Here is a 17320-nt window from a genome sequence, read left to right on the forward strand (position 1 = left end):
AACAACAGAAAAGGAAAAACAAGAGATCTCTTCAAGAAAATTAGAGATTCCAAGGGAACATTTCATGCAAAGATGGGCTCGAAAAAAGGACAGAAATTGTATGGACCTAACAGAAGCAGAAGATATTAAGAAGAGGTGGCAAGAATACACAGAAGAACTGTACAAAAAAGATCTTCACGACCAAGAAAAGTCATGATAACGTGATCACTTACCTGGAGCCAGACATCTTGGAATGTGAAGTCAAGTGGGCCTTAGAAAGCATCACTACGAACAAAGCTAGTGGAGGTGATGGAATTCCAGTTGAGCTATTTCAAATCCTTTAAAGATGATGCTGTGAAAGTGCTGCACTCAATATGCCAGCAAATTTGGAAAACTCAGCAGTGGCCACAGGACTGGAAAAGGTCAGTCTTCATTCCAATCCCAAAGAAAGGCAATGCCAAAGAATGCTCAAACTACCGCACAATTGCACTCATCTCACACGCTACTAAAGTCATGCTCAAAATTCTCCAAGCCAGGCTTCAGCAATATGTGAACCATGAACTCCCGGATGTTCAAACAGGTTTTAGAAAAGGCAGAGGCACCAGAGATCAAATTGCCAACATCCGCTGGATCATGGAGAAAGCAAGAGAGTTCCAGAAAAACATCTATTTCTGCTTCATTGACTATGCCAAAGCCGTTTTACTGTGTGGATCACAATAAACTGTGGGACATTCTGAAAGAGATGGGAATACCCCGACCACCTGACCTGCCTCTTGAGAAACCTGTATGCAGGTCAGGAAGCAACAGTCAGAACTGGACATGGAACAACAGACTGGTTCCAAATAGGAAAAGGAGTACGTCAAGGCTGTATATTGTCACCCTGCTTGTTTTAAATTATATGCAGAGTACATCATGAGGAACGCTGGGCTGGAAGAAGCACAAGCTAGAATCAAGATTGCTGGGAGAAATATCAATAATTCAGATATGCAGATAACACCACCCTTTCGGCAGAAAGTGAAGAGGAACTCAAAAACCTCTTGATGAAAGTGAAAGAGGAGAGTGAAAAGGTTGGCTTGAAGCTCAACATTCAGAAAACGAAGATCATGGCATCTGGTCCCATCACTTCATGAGAAATAGATGGAAAAACAGTGGAGACAGTGTCAGATTTTATTTTTTTGGGCTCCAAAATCACTGCAGATGCTGATTGCAGCCAGGAAATTAAAAGACGCTTACTCCTTTGGGAAAAGGGAAATTATGACCAACCTTGATAGTATTTTAAAAAACGCAGAGACATTACTTTGCCAACCAAGGCCCTGCCCTAGTCAAGGCTAGGGTTTTTTCCCCTGTGGTCATGTATGGATGTGAGAGTTGGACTATGAAGAAGGCTGATCGCCGAAGAATTGATGCTTTTGAACTGTGGTGTTGGAGAATACTCTTGAGAGTCCCTTGGACTGCAAGGAGACCCTAACCAGTCCATTCTGGAGGAGATCAATCCTGGGTGTTCTTTGGGAAAGGGACTGATGCTAAAGCTGAAACTGAAAGTACTTTGGCCACCTCATGTGACGAGTTGATTCACTGGAAAAGACTCTGATGCTGGGAAAGGTTGGGGGTGGGAGGAGAAGGGGACGACTGAGAATGAGATGGCTGGATGGCATCACCGACTCTATGGACATGAGTTTGAGTGAACTCCGGGAGTTGGTGATGGACAGGGAGGCCTGGCGTGCTGTGATTCAGGGGGGAAGGTCAGACACGACTGAGCAACTAAACTGAACTGAACTGAACAACTTTCTTTATAGTCCAGCTCTCACATCCATACATGACCACTGGAAAAGCCATAGCCTTCACTAGACGGACCTTTGCTGGCACAGTAATGTCTCTGCTTTTTAGTATGCTGTCTAGGTTGGTCATAACTTTTCCTTTCAGTCCTTTTCCTTCCATGTCCTTTCAGTCTCCAGCAATTTCCAGAATTGACTGTATATTTTGAAGTTACAGAGAATCCCAAAGAAAATAGTGCCTAGAACAAGACTACAGCTTATTTTTCTCTTGTAAGTCCTGATATTTTAAGCAGTGGGTTGACATGTTGATTCCAATTTGTCAGGGACTCAGGCTGCTTATCTTCATGTTTTTTGCCAGGTCCCAGAGGGCTCATTGCCACCGCTACCTTCCATTTAATGGGAGTAAGAGGGGAAGCTGGCTTGAAACTCAACATTCAAAAAACTAGGATCAGAGCATCTAGTCTCATCACTTCACGCAAGTGGAAGGAGAAATAGTGGAAGCAATGACAGATATTATTTTCTTGGGCTCCAAATCACTGTGGACAGTGACTGGTGGTTTTTTATTCACTAAGTTGTGTCGACTCTTGTGACCCCATGGACTGTAGCCTGCCAGGATCCTCTGCCCATGGGGTTCTCCAGGGAAGATACTAGAGTGGGTTGCTATTTCTCTCTCCAGGGTATCGACTCAAAAAAAATATACAACTTGAGAGTTGTGAGTTAAGTTTTATTTGGGGCAAAATGAGGACTGCAGCCCTGGAGGCAGCATCTCAGACAGCTCTGAAAAGTCAATATATAAGGTTTTGGTGAAGGGGGAGTTCAATACCCTGAAGCACTCAGTTTGCAAAAGGTTTTTTATTAGTCCTGAGGGTCTGATGTCAACTTAAAGGGATTTAGTGCTTCTCTAGATTTGAGGTCATCTGAGTTAAATTCACCCATTCCAGTCCATTTTAGTTCACTGATTCCTAGAATGTCTACGTTCACTCTTACCATCATCTCATGTTGACTACTTCCAATTTGCCTTGATTCATGGACCTAACATTCCAGGTTCCTATGCAATATTGCTCTTTACAGCATTGGATCTTGCTTCTATCACCAGTCGCATCCACAACTGGGTATTGTTTTTGCTTTGGTTCCATCCCTTCATTCTTTCTGGATTTATTTCTCCACTGATCTCCAGTAGCATACTGGGCACCTACCGACCTGGGGAATTCCTCATTCAGTATCCTATCATTTTGCCACTTCATCCTGTTCATGGGGTTCTCAAGGCAAGTATACTGAAGTGGTTTGCCATTTCCTTCTCCAGTGGACCACATTCTGTCAGACCTCTCCACCATGACCTGCCCGTCTTGGGTGGTCCCACACGGCATGGCTTAGTTTCACTGAGTTAGACAAGGCTGTGGTCCATGTGATCAGATCAACTAGTTTTCTGTGATTATGATTTTAGTGTGTCTGCCCTCTGATGCCCTCTCACAATACCTACCGTCTTACTTGGGTTTCTCTTACCTTGGGCGTGGGGTAGCTCTTTACGGCCGCTCCAGCAAAGCGCAGCCGCTGCTCCTTACCTTGAAGGAGGGGTATCTCCTCACGGCCCCCCTCCTGACCTTGAACGTGGAGTAGCTCCTCTTGCCTGTGCAGCCACCGCTACTTGGATGTGGGGTTGCTCCTCAAGGTCGCTGCCCCTGACCTCGGGCGTGGGGTAGCTCCTCTTGGCCGCCGATCCTGACCAAGATGCTTACTGCTTGGAAGGAAAGTTATGACCAACCTAGATAGCATATTAAAAAGCAGAGGCATTACTTTGCCAACAAAGGTCCGTCTAGTCAATGCTATGGTTTTTCCCGTGGTCAGGTATGGATGTGAGAGTTGGACTGTGAAGAAAGCTGATCACCGAAGAATTGATGCTTTTGAACTGTGGTGTTGGAGAAGACTCTTGAGAGTCCCTTGGACTGCAAGCAGATCCAACCAGTCCATTCTAAAGGAGATCAATCCTGGGTGTTCATTGGAAGGACTGATGCTAAAGCTGAAACTCCAATACTTTGGCCACCTCATGCGAAGAGTTGGCTCACTGGAAAAGACTCTGATGCTGGGAGGGATTGGGGGCTGGAGGAGAAGGGGACGACAGAGAATGAGATGGCTGGATGGCATCACCGACTCGATGGACGTGAGTTTGAGTGAACTCCGGGAGTTGGTGATGGACAGGGAGGCCTGGCGTGCTGTGATTCATGGGGTTGCGGAGAGTCGGACATGACTGAGCGACTGAACTGAACTGAGATATGAGGAGATGCAAGGATTGAGATAATAAAATCTGTTCTTAAAAACATCCAACTATTTAAGACCTGTCCCACCAGATTCCCTGGAGAACAGAGTGCCTCACTCCACCCTGAACTCCCTCAGGGGTTGTTGAAAGTCAATAGTATAGCAGTATGGAATTCAATCTCTGTAGAGGCAGACAGCAAATGTCTTTGTTGTTTAGTCATTGGCAATGATCTTGGTAAGTGCCAATTTGTAGTTGACAAGGGGATCTTCCCAACCCAGGAATCAAACCCGGGTCTCCTGCATTGCAGGTAGATTCTTTTCCGACTGAGCTATGAGTGCGTCCATGAAATTGAAAGACGCTTGCTCCTTGGAAGAAAAGCTATGACTAAACTAGAGAGCATGTTAAAAAAGCAGAGACATCACGTTGTTCACAAAGCTCTGTATGCTCAAAGCCTGGTATTTCCAATAGTCATGTACACATGTGAGAATTGAACTTTAAACAAGGCTGAACTGTGAAGAATTGATGCTTTTTAATTGTGGTGCTAGAGAAACCTCTTGAGAGTTCCTTGGACTGCAAGGAGATCAAAACAGTCAACCCTAAAGGAAATCAACCCTGAATGTTCATTGGAAGGACTGATGCTGAAGCTCCAGCACTTTGGCCACCTGATGCAAAGAACTGACTCACTGGAAAAGACCCTGATGCTGGGAAAGATTGAGGGCAGGAGGAGAAGTGAGCGGCAGAGGATGAGATGGTGGGATGGCATCACCGACTCAGGGCACACGAGTTAGAGCAAATTCAAGAAATAGTGCAGGACAGAGGAGCCTGGCAAGCTGCAGTCCATGAGGTCGCAATGAGTCGGACATGACTTAGAGACTGAACAACAACAATTTTTGATGATCTCATCTTATTAGTCTGGAAAACAAACCCTATATGTAAGGCAGGGGGAAGATAATATTCTATCTTGGTGGAGGGGAAAAAAGTACACTTTGATTGGGTAAAAGACTTGGTATCTAATTTCCAAGAACATTTGTACCCAACACCCAATTTAGACTCTAGAGAAAAAGAAGGACATACTAAACAAATAAATTAGACTATATATATATATATATATGCATATGGAAAAAAGAAATTAATATAATTTTAGTCACAGTAGGAAGCATAAGGAGAAGAAAGAGTAAAAAGAAAGCAAAACATCATAAATCTAAATGATAATATAGGGAATACTTGAGAGAAAATATTGTGCAAAGATAACCAAAGCAATATTTCCCACCCAAGTATGTGGTCTTGGCAGTTCCTGTCAACCATTATGGTGGAGGACAAGTGATGCGTGTGATTTCTGAGTTTAGAACAGCACTGTGAGGAAGGCCAAGCCACATGGAAGCAGCACATGCAGGTGTCCTGACCACAGCTCAGCTGAGATCTTGGCTCACAGCCAGCATCAACCACCAGACATGTGAGTGAGGAAGCGTTCGATGGCTTCCTTCAGCCATGGTCCACAAGTAAGCACAGGAGACACCCAGAGTGGAAACAGCCTTCCTGAGCCCAATCAGAATTGGATGCCACAGTTGTGACAGACAATAACAAGAAGCGATTGTTGTTTTATAAGATGACATTTGTATAACCAGCAAAAATATTTTTTAACTGAAGGCAAAGTATTGATTTTTTTTGACAAACAAAATCTTAGACAGTTCATTACCAGTAGACCTGCATTACAAAAAGTGTTAAAACAAGTTCTTGGGACAGAAGGTAAATAGGCAAATAAAAATTTGTACAGAGGAATAAAGAGTGCCAAAAATAATAAAAAGTGTTTTTTTTTTCTTATTGTGAAACTCTTTAATGGGCAATTAACTGTGTGTAGCAAATCAAAGTTGCAATGTATTATGGAATTTAACACGTGTAAATTATAGAAAAGTGAGCAATTGCTCATGGGACAGAAGGATGAACAAAGCAAAAAATACTGAGGTAAGCTTTTATACTTCACTGGAGGTGATACAGTACGATCAGATACATATTGATGAGTTAAAGATTTATCGTATATTCTCAATACACTGAAAAAATACACAAACTAAGAAGTACAGGTTTTAATCCAACAGTTGGGTACAACAAAAACATGAAAACTCCTCAAATAATCCAAAAATACCGCAAGAGAAAAAGAAAAAAAAAAACACCAGAATACAGATGGATCAAATATAAAACAAATAGAAAGTTAGAAGATCTATGCCAGTCATATCAATAATACCTTTCTGTGACTAAAATTAGAGTGATGTACTCACTCACTCACCCACTTATTTATTTACCAAATATTCATTGAGTCCCCACTATGTGTAATCCATGTAGACCTGCTGAGAATTCAATGGTGTACAAATATCAGGATACCAGCTTTTAAGAAGCTTTAAATATTGTAATGGGCACAGATATTAAAGTGTCAATTAAAACACATTGTAATATATTTCTTTGAAAATAGAGTGGGTCAGGGTGATGGTTCACACCATATATAAAACCAGTCAAAATGGATCAAAGACCTAAGTGTAAATGCTAAACAGATAACACTCTTAGAATACATCATAGAAGTAAATTTTTATGATCTTGGATTTGCAATAGATTCTTAGATCTGACACCAAAAGCATTAGCAGTAACAACAAAAATAGGTAAATTGGACTTCATCAAATTGAAAATTTTGTGCATCACAAGTCAACTGTCAAGAGAGTGAAAAGAAAACCTACAAAAAGAGAGAAAATATTTGCAAATCATACATCTGACAAGGTAATTGCATCTAGAATATTTAAGGAATATTTACAGCTCAATAATAAGAGACAAAAATCCAATGAAAAAGTGGAAAAAGGACTTTAATAGACATTTTTTCAGAAAAGATACACAGGTGACTACTAAGCACTGAACACATGCTCACCATCCTCAGGGAAACCAAAACCGCAAGAAGACATTAACTCAAATCTAAGAAGGCTGTATTAATAATAATAATAATAGAAAATCAACAGCATATGTTTCAAGAATATGGAGAAATTGGACCCCTTGTACATTGCTGGTGAAGAAGTAAAGTGGTGCAGTTGCTCTAGAAAAGGGTTTGGAGGTTCTTCGAAGAAGTAAATGTCGAATGACCTTGCATGCATGCCTGCTAAGTTGCTTCACTGTGTCCGACTCTTTGCAACCCCATGAATTGTAACCCACCAGTCTCCCTCTGTCCGTGAGATTCTCCAGGCAAGAATACTGCAGGGGGTTGCCATGCCCTCCTCCTCCAGGAGACCATCCCAACCCAGGGATCAAACCCAGGTCTCCCACACTGCAGACTGATTATTTACCATCTGAGCCACCAGATGAAAAGGAAATAAAATACTGAAACACAGGCCGTGTGGATGAATCTTGAAACTATCAGGCTAAGGGAAAGAAGTCGGTCACCAAAGGCCACATATTGTATCATTCCCTTTATATAAAATATTGAGATGTTAAATCCAGAGATACACAAATTTGTATTAGTAGGTACCGGGTCCTGGGGAAAGCTTGTAACGGGCAGTGAGAGCTTAATGGATATGGGGTTTCATTTGGGGGTGATTAAAACCATCAGAAGCTAAAAAGAAGTGATAGTTGTACAGCATTGTCAGTGTGCCAATCACCACTGAATTTTTCATGTTAAAGTGGTTCATTTTGTTATATGAAGTTCACTTCAATACAGAGAGACTTAGAGATAAAGTAATTAAATGCCATGCGCAGACCCTGCGTCTACAATGCATCCTAATTCAGAAAAAAAAATTTAAGTTTAGGCACCACGTAGGGGAGTAATAACTTGATATTGGATAATATTAAAGAATATGTTTACTTTTAAGTGTGATATGCCATTTTAAGTATTTTAAAAAATTCTTATAGTTAAAATAACAAGATATGTAAGATTTGCTACAAAACAAACCCAAAAGAGGAAAGGGGTTAGGAGGTAGGGAATAATTCTATTGGCCCCACGTTGAGAATGACTGAAGCTGCTGATATGGATGTGAGGTTATGTCATCCTCTCTGCTTTTGTAATGTCTGAAATTTTCAGACTACTAAAACTAAAAAATCCTTCAGGGAGAGACTGTGCTTTGTTACCCAATACGTAATGCATCCTCAGCGTGAAGTGGATGCTCCATAGTGAACGTTTTGCAAACATTCTATCTGCTGAGCACATATATTAACTTTTCTGTTCATGTTGCATTAAAGTGGAAAGTTCTATTAATTCATTTTATTAAATAGATTTATCATTTAAAACTGATCTAGCCATAATGAAGTAGCCATCACGACATTTGAAAGGTCATAAGCCAAGCTCCCATGAAGGGTGTAGCCTCACAGCAGGAGGTGACCCAGAGGACACAGAATCCCTGTGCAGGTAGAACCCCAGCAGAGTCACTGTCACCTCCCCAGAGGTGAGCAGGTGGGGACAGGCAGGGTGGATCCTCAGTGCCCAGGGGCCAGGCTACACCCAGGGACCTGGGCACCCCGCTCTTAAGGGAGGGCACCCACAGCTCAGAGGGGAGCTCTAGGCTTGATTGGGGTTGGTGACTTTCCCCAAAAAGATGATGCTCTGGGTGTCTTTGAGAACTACGGCAATCAAGAAGGGCCTGTCAAAACGCACAGTGGTTCTCGAAAAGGCCAGTTTTTCTATGCCGATTCCCGTGGCAGCAGCTCCTTCCGTGCCCTCCTCGTCCACGTCCAGCGCAGCGCCGTGGACCACCTGTGGGAACACCAGAGCAGTACCCACCAGAGACCAGGTAGGCAGAGGTGAGCAGTCACCTAGCATCTCTAAGGGGACTGACATTCGCCCACCTGCCGCTGGCCTGTCACTGCCATTCGTCTGTTCTATTTATTTGTCCTCCCAACAAACTGTCAACTGGTTTGCATAGTTGTGATACACAGAAGTGCAAACTGAAGGCAAGGCTGTGAGCGATGTGCCCGGCATCAGAGAGGCAAAGAACAGGGACTCGCTCTCCTAACCCAGAGACTGTGCCACCTCCAAAGACCCCCTAGGATAGGGGGAGGGGCCAGGCCAAGGCATTTTTCTTGCAGCCAACTGTCCACAGTCCCTCCATGTCGAAACAACTGATGGGCGAGCACTGCTTTCTGCTCCTCTCCTGCCCCCGCTGACACGTCCCTGAGCCCTCAGCTACCTTGCCTAGGATTGGCTTCCCACCCCTGGACCACGAGGCCCACAGCACCTGTGTCTCCTGTACCAGGTCCTCTGGCAGGTGGGTGCAGGGGAGACTGCAGGGCTGCCCAGCCACCCCCCCCCACCACTCACTCTGACTTCTCTGCCTCTAGATCACAGCACCAGGACACTGGGTGTTCTTCTCGCGTGCTCTTAGTGCATTTCATCACGGTTGCTTTAGAGACCTTGTTAGTAACTATAACCTCTTACCTGCTCCGCTAGGCACCAAACAGGAACCAACAACTATATGCTCCCTTTAAAGATGAAAAGTTGGGGGATGCAGAAATGTGATCATTCCCCTCTACAGGCAGTGAAAGATGGAGCCTGACAAAGGGTCCACGGCTGTTTCCACTCCGGGTCCTTCCCAATGACAGGCTTCTGTGTCACTTTATAATTCAGAGAAGGTGGGACCTGATGTCACCCTGATTGTCACCCAGCTCTCCTGGGCTTGGGGAGTCCCAGGGAGGGAGACTGAGTTACAGAAAGCGCAGTTATTTTGCAAATTCAAGGGGACCTGCCATCTGTCTGGCCTCCACGTTTCACTCTCTTATGGGAGGATGAATTGTCCAAACTTAAGACTCACCTGGGAGACTACCAGGTCCCCAGCCCCCGTGAGTCCTGACAGGTCAGCGTCAGCAAACATTTTCCTAATACCCAGTTGGGAGAGGATGTCTTTCAGCTCATAGTCGCTTTTGATGGAAAATTTTGGCAGGTAGAGTTCATGTATTCGACTAGAAAACATGAAAAATAAGTTTGCACACCTGCTTGAAAAGATGTCCACCTTTTCCCACCTCACAGTATGGTCTTCCAAGGATTCCTCTTAACCAACCCCCTTCTCCCTGGAATAAGGACTCCTTTTCTCAGTTTCTAGACCCCTCGGGCTAAATCCCCTTATTTTGTTACTTATCCATTCCAATCTGCAGCAGTTAAACATGCCAGCAGTCACCAGGGCAGGGGGAGGTTAAGGAGGCTGCAAGGCCCCGAGTTACCTGAGTCCACCCCCGCGGGGACCCCGACCTCGCCCAGCTTCCCCTCTCACTCCCTCTGCTCTCCTGCTCTGGCCTCACTAATCCTCAACCACACCAGGTTCGCTCCTGCCTCAGAGGCTTTGCCCTGGTTGTTCCCTTGGCCAGAAGTGCTTTTTCCCAACACACCCAGAAGGCTCAGTCTCTCACTGCAAGCAACACCTGAGGGCCACCCTATTTACGATCACAGACTACCCCTGGATACGGCTTTCTTCACCCTTTCACTGTGCTTTCTTCTCCCCACCTCCCCGTTGGTCCCCTCTCAACCTGACAAAGAATTTGTGTTTATTTCCAGTCTGTGTCCCGCAATTAGGAGTGCCACGAGGGCAGAGGAGTTATTTGCTGACCGACCACAGGGTCTCAGGTAGTCCCTGAGGCACAGTGTGTCCTCAGTTAACCTAGTCAACCGGTGCTGCCTGGGCGAAGGAAGGAATGAAGCACTACACGGAAAGACAGTGCGAATATGGTCGTCAGAGCCCGTCACACCAAGCCCTCACCTGATTCGATTCAACCGTCTGAAGAGGAAAAATTAAAATTTTACATAACCTCCTGTTCGTTCTGCCTCTGTAACTCAGCTTGCTTCTTCCAATGCCTGGATCTCGTAGGTCACGTGGTCTCAGAAAGTGGGGACTTTGAACACTAGGAACTGGAGCTTATCTCATTCTCCCTTGTTCAGCTTTTTGCAATTGCCCAGCCCCTGCAAACCTGCTTAATGCTGCCTGTCCATGCAAAGGCCAGGCATCCTGCACCCCATCTTGACTGCTCTTCCCATGCACGCAAAATCCCTCAGATTAAACCAGCGTGTTAACAGCTAGTGTTCTCCACTATAGTCTGCTACAGTCTCTCTATAAGAACTCTGTAACCCCTTTGTTCAGGGCTCAGAGCTAAGAGTGTTAACTCCTCTGGGCCGACTGGCATAATAAACCTGAGTTCTTCAACTCTCTGAGTGTGGTGCTTGGTTTCTTGAATATTGATTTCTGCAACGCTTATACCTTCAAAAGGAGGAGCGTGGGGAGGAGAACATGAGTGCTGGGCATCACGTTGAGTCCTCATGACTCAGCCCCTCTTAGTGTGAGGCGAGCCCTCAGCTCCCACCCTCTCAGACGTCATCATCTTACAGAAGGATTTAAGCCCTGAGCCAGGCAGGCAGCAAAGGGCAAGGTCATCGCGGGATGGGCTCTCCCACCTCTGCCCCGACCCCGGACATTAATAAGGCCCTGTTGCTGGGGGTCAGGAGTCCAGGAAGAGGGGGATGGACCGAGAAGGCAGGTGAACCCACAGCTCTGGGTCCTGGGGACAGTCACCTGGGGTACAGTGATTCTCGCCACCGCGTCAGCGTCTCTGGGATCAGCTTGGCTTCCAGGTCCTGCATTTTGCCCTCGTCGGGAAGGATGAAGAGGGCACTGTCGTTGCTGGTGTACGTGAGCTCCACCAGCGTGCAGCCCAGCTCCTCGTCCCGGAAGTAAGGGGTTTTCAGGTCAAGGGTCATCATAGGCACCTCCACCGTCTTGTTCTCGCTCACGTGGAACTCTGCCTGCTCAGTGTCTTTGGGGTCAAAGCGGGTCTTCCACTGGGCTGGAGGCGGGGGGACAGGTCAAGAGTCTGTGAGTGCAAGTCTCTCCCTCCTCGGCCCTGGTCCCTGAGCGGGGAAGACCCTGCCCACGCCAGCAGCCTGCTCGGTGTGACCATACACCTGGGCAGGTGGGTACGTCCATGGGGGTGGGGTAAACTCTGCAGGTCAGGGTTGGGAAGGGGAGCATTAAACCAAGCTGGTTAACTGTGCTTCAGGCGAAGTCAACAGGAATGTGGAGGGCAAGGGAGAGATGGGGATGAGGCTGGGCCTGGGGAGATATGGGACCACCTGGTCCTTCAAGGGGACATGTTAGTGACCAGGCGTTAGTCGTTGGCTTTGTAGGGAGGACACACGTCCCCACAGCCTTGTGAGCCCAGCTGGAGCAGGAGTCACATGGGGACCCGGAGGGCAGGGCAGAGTCAGCAGAGGAGGGGGCTTGGGTATCCCCCAAGGAAGATGGAGACCTTAGTGTCAGGGAGTTGGCTTCCTGGGGAGATTAGAGCCATTGGGCTTCATGGAGTATATATCCACCCCAGCTTCTGCTTTGTTTCCACCCCTGCTTGTGTCCCCATGGTTAGAGACAGGAGGAGAGGGAAAGCTGGGCTGGTGAGGGTCCCCTTGGGGAGGAGAAAGTCCTGGGACAGGTCAGCATGGCAGGAGATGAGAACACAGAAAAGTCAAGGAAGAAACATAGTCGATCTGCCCTGGATTATTAACAATTTTCCAGAGAACAGGGAACCTGTGCCTTCATTTACAGAGGAAAATACAGATCCAGGAGGGCTACCCAGGGTTCTACCAGGAGTCCCCAGTTCAGAGCGAACATGTCCCCTCCAGCTGGTGTCCCTTAGACACCTGACCAACCCCTAGCTCAATGATCATTCTTCGTGTCTTTATTCCGTGTCCCTTTTGCACTGCTGGCTCCGTGTATGATATCTTTCTGCCTTCACTCTGCCCCTTATGAGTTTCCAGGATGAGGTTTGCAGTGTTGGGTTTCTACCAATGGGGCAGGGCTCTGGACCAGCTTGACTCTTGAAAAGAGTCTGGCCCGGATGTTGTCCTTCCCTGAGGCTTCCCTCTGGGGTTGACCTTGTCAGTGCTACCCTCATAGCTATGCTGCTGCTGCTGCTAAGTCGCTTCAGTCGTGTCCGACTCTGTGCGACCCCATAGACGGAAGCCCACTGGGCTCCCCCATCCCTGGGATTCTCCAGGGAAGAACACTGGAGTGGGTTGTCATTTCCTTCTCCAATGCGTGAAAGTGAAAAGTGAAAGTGAGGTCGCTCAGTCGTGTCTGACTGAGTGACCCCATGGACTGCAGCCTACCAAGCTTCTCCATCCATAACGGAGCACAACTGATGTTCCTTGAGTTGGCCAGGCTGCTCAGAGGCTGTCACAGCAGGAAACCGGCCATGAGCCCCACCTCCACCTGCTGGGACCAAGTTCCCCTAGAGGGAGCCCAGGTCAGACACAGCCCACAGCGTGTGGAGCAGTGGCCTTCCCTGCATGTGTTAAAAGAAGCTGGGGTTCCCAGCCACTCTGCAGTGACCTGAGAGGAAAGTTCTTTCCTCTAGGTAGCCAGGCAAGTTTGAGAATAAAAAGGCTCCCTGTGGCTCAGACAGTAAAGAATCCACCTGCAATGCATGAGACCTGGGTTCGATCCCTGAGTTGGGAAGATCCCCTAGAGAAGGGAATGGCTACCCACTCCAGTATTCTGACCTAGAGAATTCCCATGGACAGAGGAGGCTGACAGACTACAGTCCACGGAGTTGTAAAGATTTGACTGAGCGACTTTTGCTTCACTGTGGCTCAGACAAAGGGTTAATGGCTCCCCTGCCCTTGTGTGCTGCAATGACAGTGTGATTTAGAAAACCCTCAAATCGACAAAGACTGTGATGGGGAAGGGTCTTAGTGCCCGAGCCCCCCTCACCGATGACAGCTCCTTCTATGATGCCCAGCAACACAGTTGGCTGAGCTGAAATAGAAATAACCCTGAAGACACAAAACTAAAGGTGTGTTTCCTTCTGACTCAACAGGACACCCACCTTTAAAGTAGATGTAATTCACCAGGACCAACACTGTTCTTGGGGAAAGGTGCTTGAACAGCTCCTCAATTTTCCCCTGGGTTTTATTCTTCACATAGTCGTTTATTAGACTCTTGGCAGCTTCAGGATCCCTGAAGTTGGTGGAGAAGGCCTCGGAGGAGTACAGCACCTGGGCATCTTCTATGAACTTGTCCAGCAGCTTCAGCTCCTCCTGCACAAACATGGCGTTGCCCAAGCTCAGCTGCAGCTGGTTGCTGGGTCGATTGAGCATCTGTAGGAGGTGCTGGAAGCCCTGGTGGATCTCTGTCTCCTGGATCTCTGTGAGGTTGAACTTGAGACCTTCCAGGATCTCTGTCAGGGTGGAGCCACGGGCCCCCAGAGACAGGAAGCCCAAGGCTATGGAGACGCTCAGCGGGGAGAAGATGACATTCTTATTGGGGTTCTCCAAAGCCAACTGCTTGTAGAGGCTGAAGGCGAAGTCGGTGTTGCTGGAGGCTAACGTGTGGTCACCCACCCTTCTGTGTTGCTCCTTCACCACCACGTTCTCCGGGAGGCAGTGGACGCTGGAGCAGAGCCCAGCCACCAGGAGCCCCAGAGCCAGGAGGGGAGACATTCTTTCTGCCCTCGTGTCTGAAAAGCAAAGATCCTGAAGTCTCTGTGTATTAGATGACATCCCAACCGCCACCTACTGTCCCCTGTGGTCTCTTGCCCTGCTGCTCTGTGACCTCCCAGGGGTCGAAGCTTCTTGGGCTCCCAATACACATAAGGAGGTTCTGGACTCCCTCTCACGGTTTGATCAAGTGTGTGGTTGTTACCAATTTCCCCAGTGGAGAGACGGGGCACAGAGCAGGGAAGGGTCTTTTCCAAGGTCACACAGCAAGCAGTGGAGGAGTCGGGGTGAGAAGCCTAGGGTGCCTGGCTCCAGGGTGGGGAAGCTGGTGACCGGTGTGAGGTGCTGTCCCGTAAGAAACCATCCCCCTCCCAGGAGCTGACACCATCAGAGGGGCCTAGGAAGCAGGGCTCCTTTCCCACTGTGTCCCCTCTCTGTCCCCCAAGGAAGGAGCCCTGCACTGATCAGTGCACACGGCACCTCTCCCCAACTCTGAGGAGAAGGGCATGACCTTAGGGAGGCTTTCCCATCTAGGTGCCTGGTCACAGAGAGGGTTCAGGAGAGAGGCCGCCACAGGCAGCGGGAGCCGTGCTGGAGCCTGGCTGCCCTGAGGAGGGCTGGTGTAAAGAACAAGGAGGGTAGAGCGCTCTGCTCAGTCCCTGCCAGGTGGACACGTGGAGGGTGTTTCCAACAAGAACCTGAAAGGCCTCCTGATGGGGAGAAGCAGGGTGAGCAGAGTCTCAGGGACCTGGTCGAGGATCTCGTTTGGACCCCTTGTGAGTGCTGTGTGGTGACGAGCAGTGACTGACCCTCTCTGATCTCAGTTCCCACATTCGTCCAACGTGTGGAATGTCTCAGGTGACACACAGGATGAAGTTGCTGGGCTCCTAAGAGGAGTTCCAGACGTGTCACCCCCTCCACTGGCCACTCTCTCTAGGGCTCTACAAGCCAGACTGTGATCCCTGGGGACAGAGGACCGAGCTACTGCCCAGAAGCCTCAGGAGAGACTGAGGTCAAACTGGGTGACCTCAGCAAAGAGGGCTGTTTCCCTGCAGCCTCTGCCACTCGTCTCAGGGTTCAGAGGAGAGAGGGTGCTGGGGTGAGAGGGGGAAGGGGAGAGAGACAGGAGGCAGAGGAGGGGAGGAGACTGTAGGGGAGGGGGGTGGAGGGGAGGAGGCTGAGCTGAGTCTTTTCCAGAGACCAGGGGAAAGGCCTTCACACAAGCCTGGGGAATCCGTTGGCTAAACTGTTAGTTTACTCAGGAGTGATACAATGGTTTTCTCAAACAAGTTAACCATTTCCTTCCGAAGCTATTTTGGAGGAATAGTGCTTTTTCATGTGTTCTATTTGGAGGGTTGCCTCTGCCTCTGAGAAGGCTGTCTGTTCAATGCCGGACAGACGCACCTGACTGTTAACTTGGCTGGGGTCCCTGGAGGGACAGTGAAGTGCAGGAAATGCCCCTGGAGACCCCTCTACCCAGATGGACCCAGTGCACTCATTCCGTCCCCAGGGCTCTCTGAGAGCAGCGCCCTGTGCCAGGCAGGGAGACGCACCTCAGGGCCCTCAGGGGAGCTCTGACCTGACGCTGGATGCACAGCTGGATGGGACACAGCTGGCTCGAATCACAACCCCAAAGACTCAAAAGCAGAAATGTTCCCAGAAGCCCTGGTGGCACGCCCCTCCCTTTGCAGGATGAACACTGAGATCCAGACAGAGGCCTGGTCTTCAGAACCCTCCCAGCATCGGACACATGTCCTCCCACCTCCCTCCTGCTCAGGTTCTACCAACTCCTGACTGAGGCCAGAACCACCCCGGGAAAGGAGTCCCTTGGCTCCCAGTGTGGGAGCATCTCGGATTACCTGCCTGCGAGAGACGTAGAGAACGGACCCAAACTCACCGTCTTCCTGGGTTCAGGAGTTTCGTGACTGTTCATCTATTTATCCTGCAAAGACCTTGTCTCAGGCTTGCGAAATGTAGGAGGGAACGAGACCACAGACTGGAAATGGGCAGATGAACATTTCTGGTAATAGGATTCATTAGGTCTATGCAAACAATCCAGTTACAGAAATAGATTTCTTTCCCGTTAAAAAATAGCCAGTAAATAAACATACAAAAAAGTATTTGAAGTTAAGAGTTTTCTTTTGTTTATGAAATACTCACTGAGGAAGATGTGACAACTCAAAAAACATCAAATGAATCATTGAAAACTACTCCAAATTATTGTTCTTTTTAAAGAGTTATTGACTCTTATTAGTGTTTCATTCCTGGTCTGATATCCTTTTAAGGATCATGGAGAAACCCCGAAAATGTAGAGAAGGGCTTGAAAAATATTTCCCAGAACGCTAGCACCCAGGGAAATCCAAGTTAACATTGTGTTGTGTTTCTCTATTCGTCACTTTTCTTTGAAGTGTGTGTGTGTGTGCACATTTGTGTATGTGATAGGACATGATTTTAAAATGCAATACACTATTTGTTTAGAGCTTGATTTGTAAGTTGAAGCATTCTTCCCGCATTTCCACAGAAGGGCTGTGAGCCTGAGGTCCCTGAAGAGTGTCAGGAGTACAAGTGTCTGGGGCCTGTGGTCTCCAGCACCATGTTTGGGGGACCTGCTGTGACCTGGACATCGCCCTGCTGTCCTTCACTATTGGTTCTCCCTAGGAGCTAATTGGCTTCCCTTCTTGACTTTGAGGTCTCCTTAGCTGTCTCAGTGAGATAATTCCAGGTATTTCCTGGGCTCATGGGAAAAAACCTGTCCCTTCATCCATCATAGTCACATCCCTCCAGCCATGACAATCCCTGCCAGACTTCTGGGGACCGCTGGGGTTCTACCAAGCATAGTTCGCAAACAACTGACTTAATGATGTTGGGCTTTCCTGA

General features: G+C 47.8%; 1 protein-coding gene across 3 annotated transcripts; it reads right to left on the reverse strand.

The window, feature by feature from the left end:
- Positions 1-6127: 6127 nt before the first annotated feature.
- On the reverse strand, positions 6128-16544 carry LOC129550621 (serpin A3-3). 3 transcript variants are annotated; one of them, XM_055418460.2, is made up of 5 exons: positions 16341-16544; positions 13834-14463; positions 11526-11796; positions 9780-9927; positions 6133-8725 (listed from the first exon to the last, which is right to left on the reverse strand). In XM_055418460.2, the coding sequence occupies exons 2-5, from the start codon at positions 14444-14446 to the stop codon at positions 8531-8533; spliced, it is 1227 nt and encodes a 408-aa protein (XP_055274435.2). In that variant the 5' UTR covers positions 14447-14463; positions 16341-16544; the 3' UTR covers positions 6133-8530. The 3 variants fall into 3 exon arrangements, with proteins under 3 accessions (XP_055274436.2, XP_055274435.2, XP_055274432.2); XM_055418457.2 differs by lacking the exon at positions 16341-16544 and having other exon boundaries at positions 13834-14922; XM_055418461.2 differs by lacking the exons at positions 9780-9927; positions 16341-16544 and having other exon boundaries at positions 6128-8725; positions 13834-16167.
- Positions 16545-17320: the final 776 nt, after the last annotated feature.

The sequence above is a fragment of the Moschus berezovskii genome, chromosome 21 (genome assembly GCF_049115385.1).
Source record: "Moschus berezovskii isolate FMDL1 chromosome 21, NW_MosBer_1.0, whole genome shotgun sequence".
Taxonomy (NCBI): Eukaryota; Metazoa; Chordata; class Mammalia; order Artiodactyla; family Moschidae; genus Moschus; species Moschus berezovskii.

What these genes read in the sequence shown, in the direction of transcription:
- LOC129550621 (XM_055418457.2), bottom strand. Translation starts at nt 14,506, where the DNA reads ATGTCATCTAATACACAGAGACTTCAGGATCTTTGCTTTTCAGACACG. An exon ending in GAATTACATCTACTTTAAAG is followed by an intron (nt 11,797 to 13,833) that starts GTGGGTGTCCTG and finishes CCCCGCCTCCAG; the next exon opens with CCCAGTGGAAGACCCGCTTT. An exon ending in GGGACCTGGTAGTCTCCCAG is followed by an intron (nt 8,726 to 9,779) that starts GTGAGTCTTAAG and finishes GTGTTCCCACAG; the next exon opens with GTGGTCCACGGCGCTGCGCT.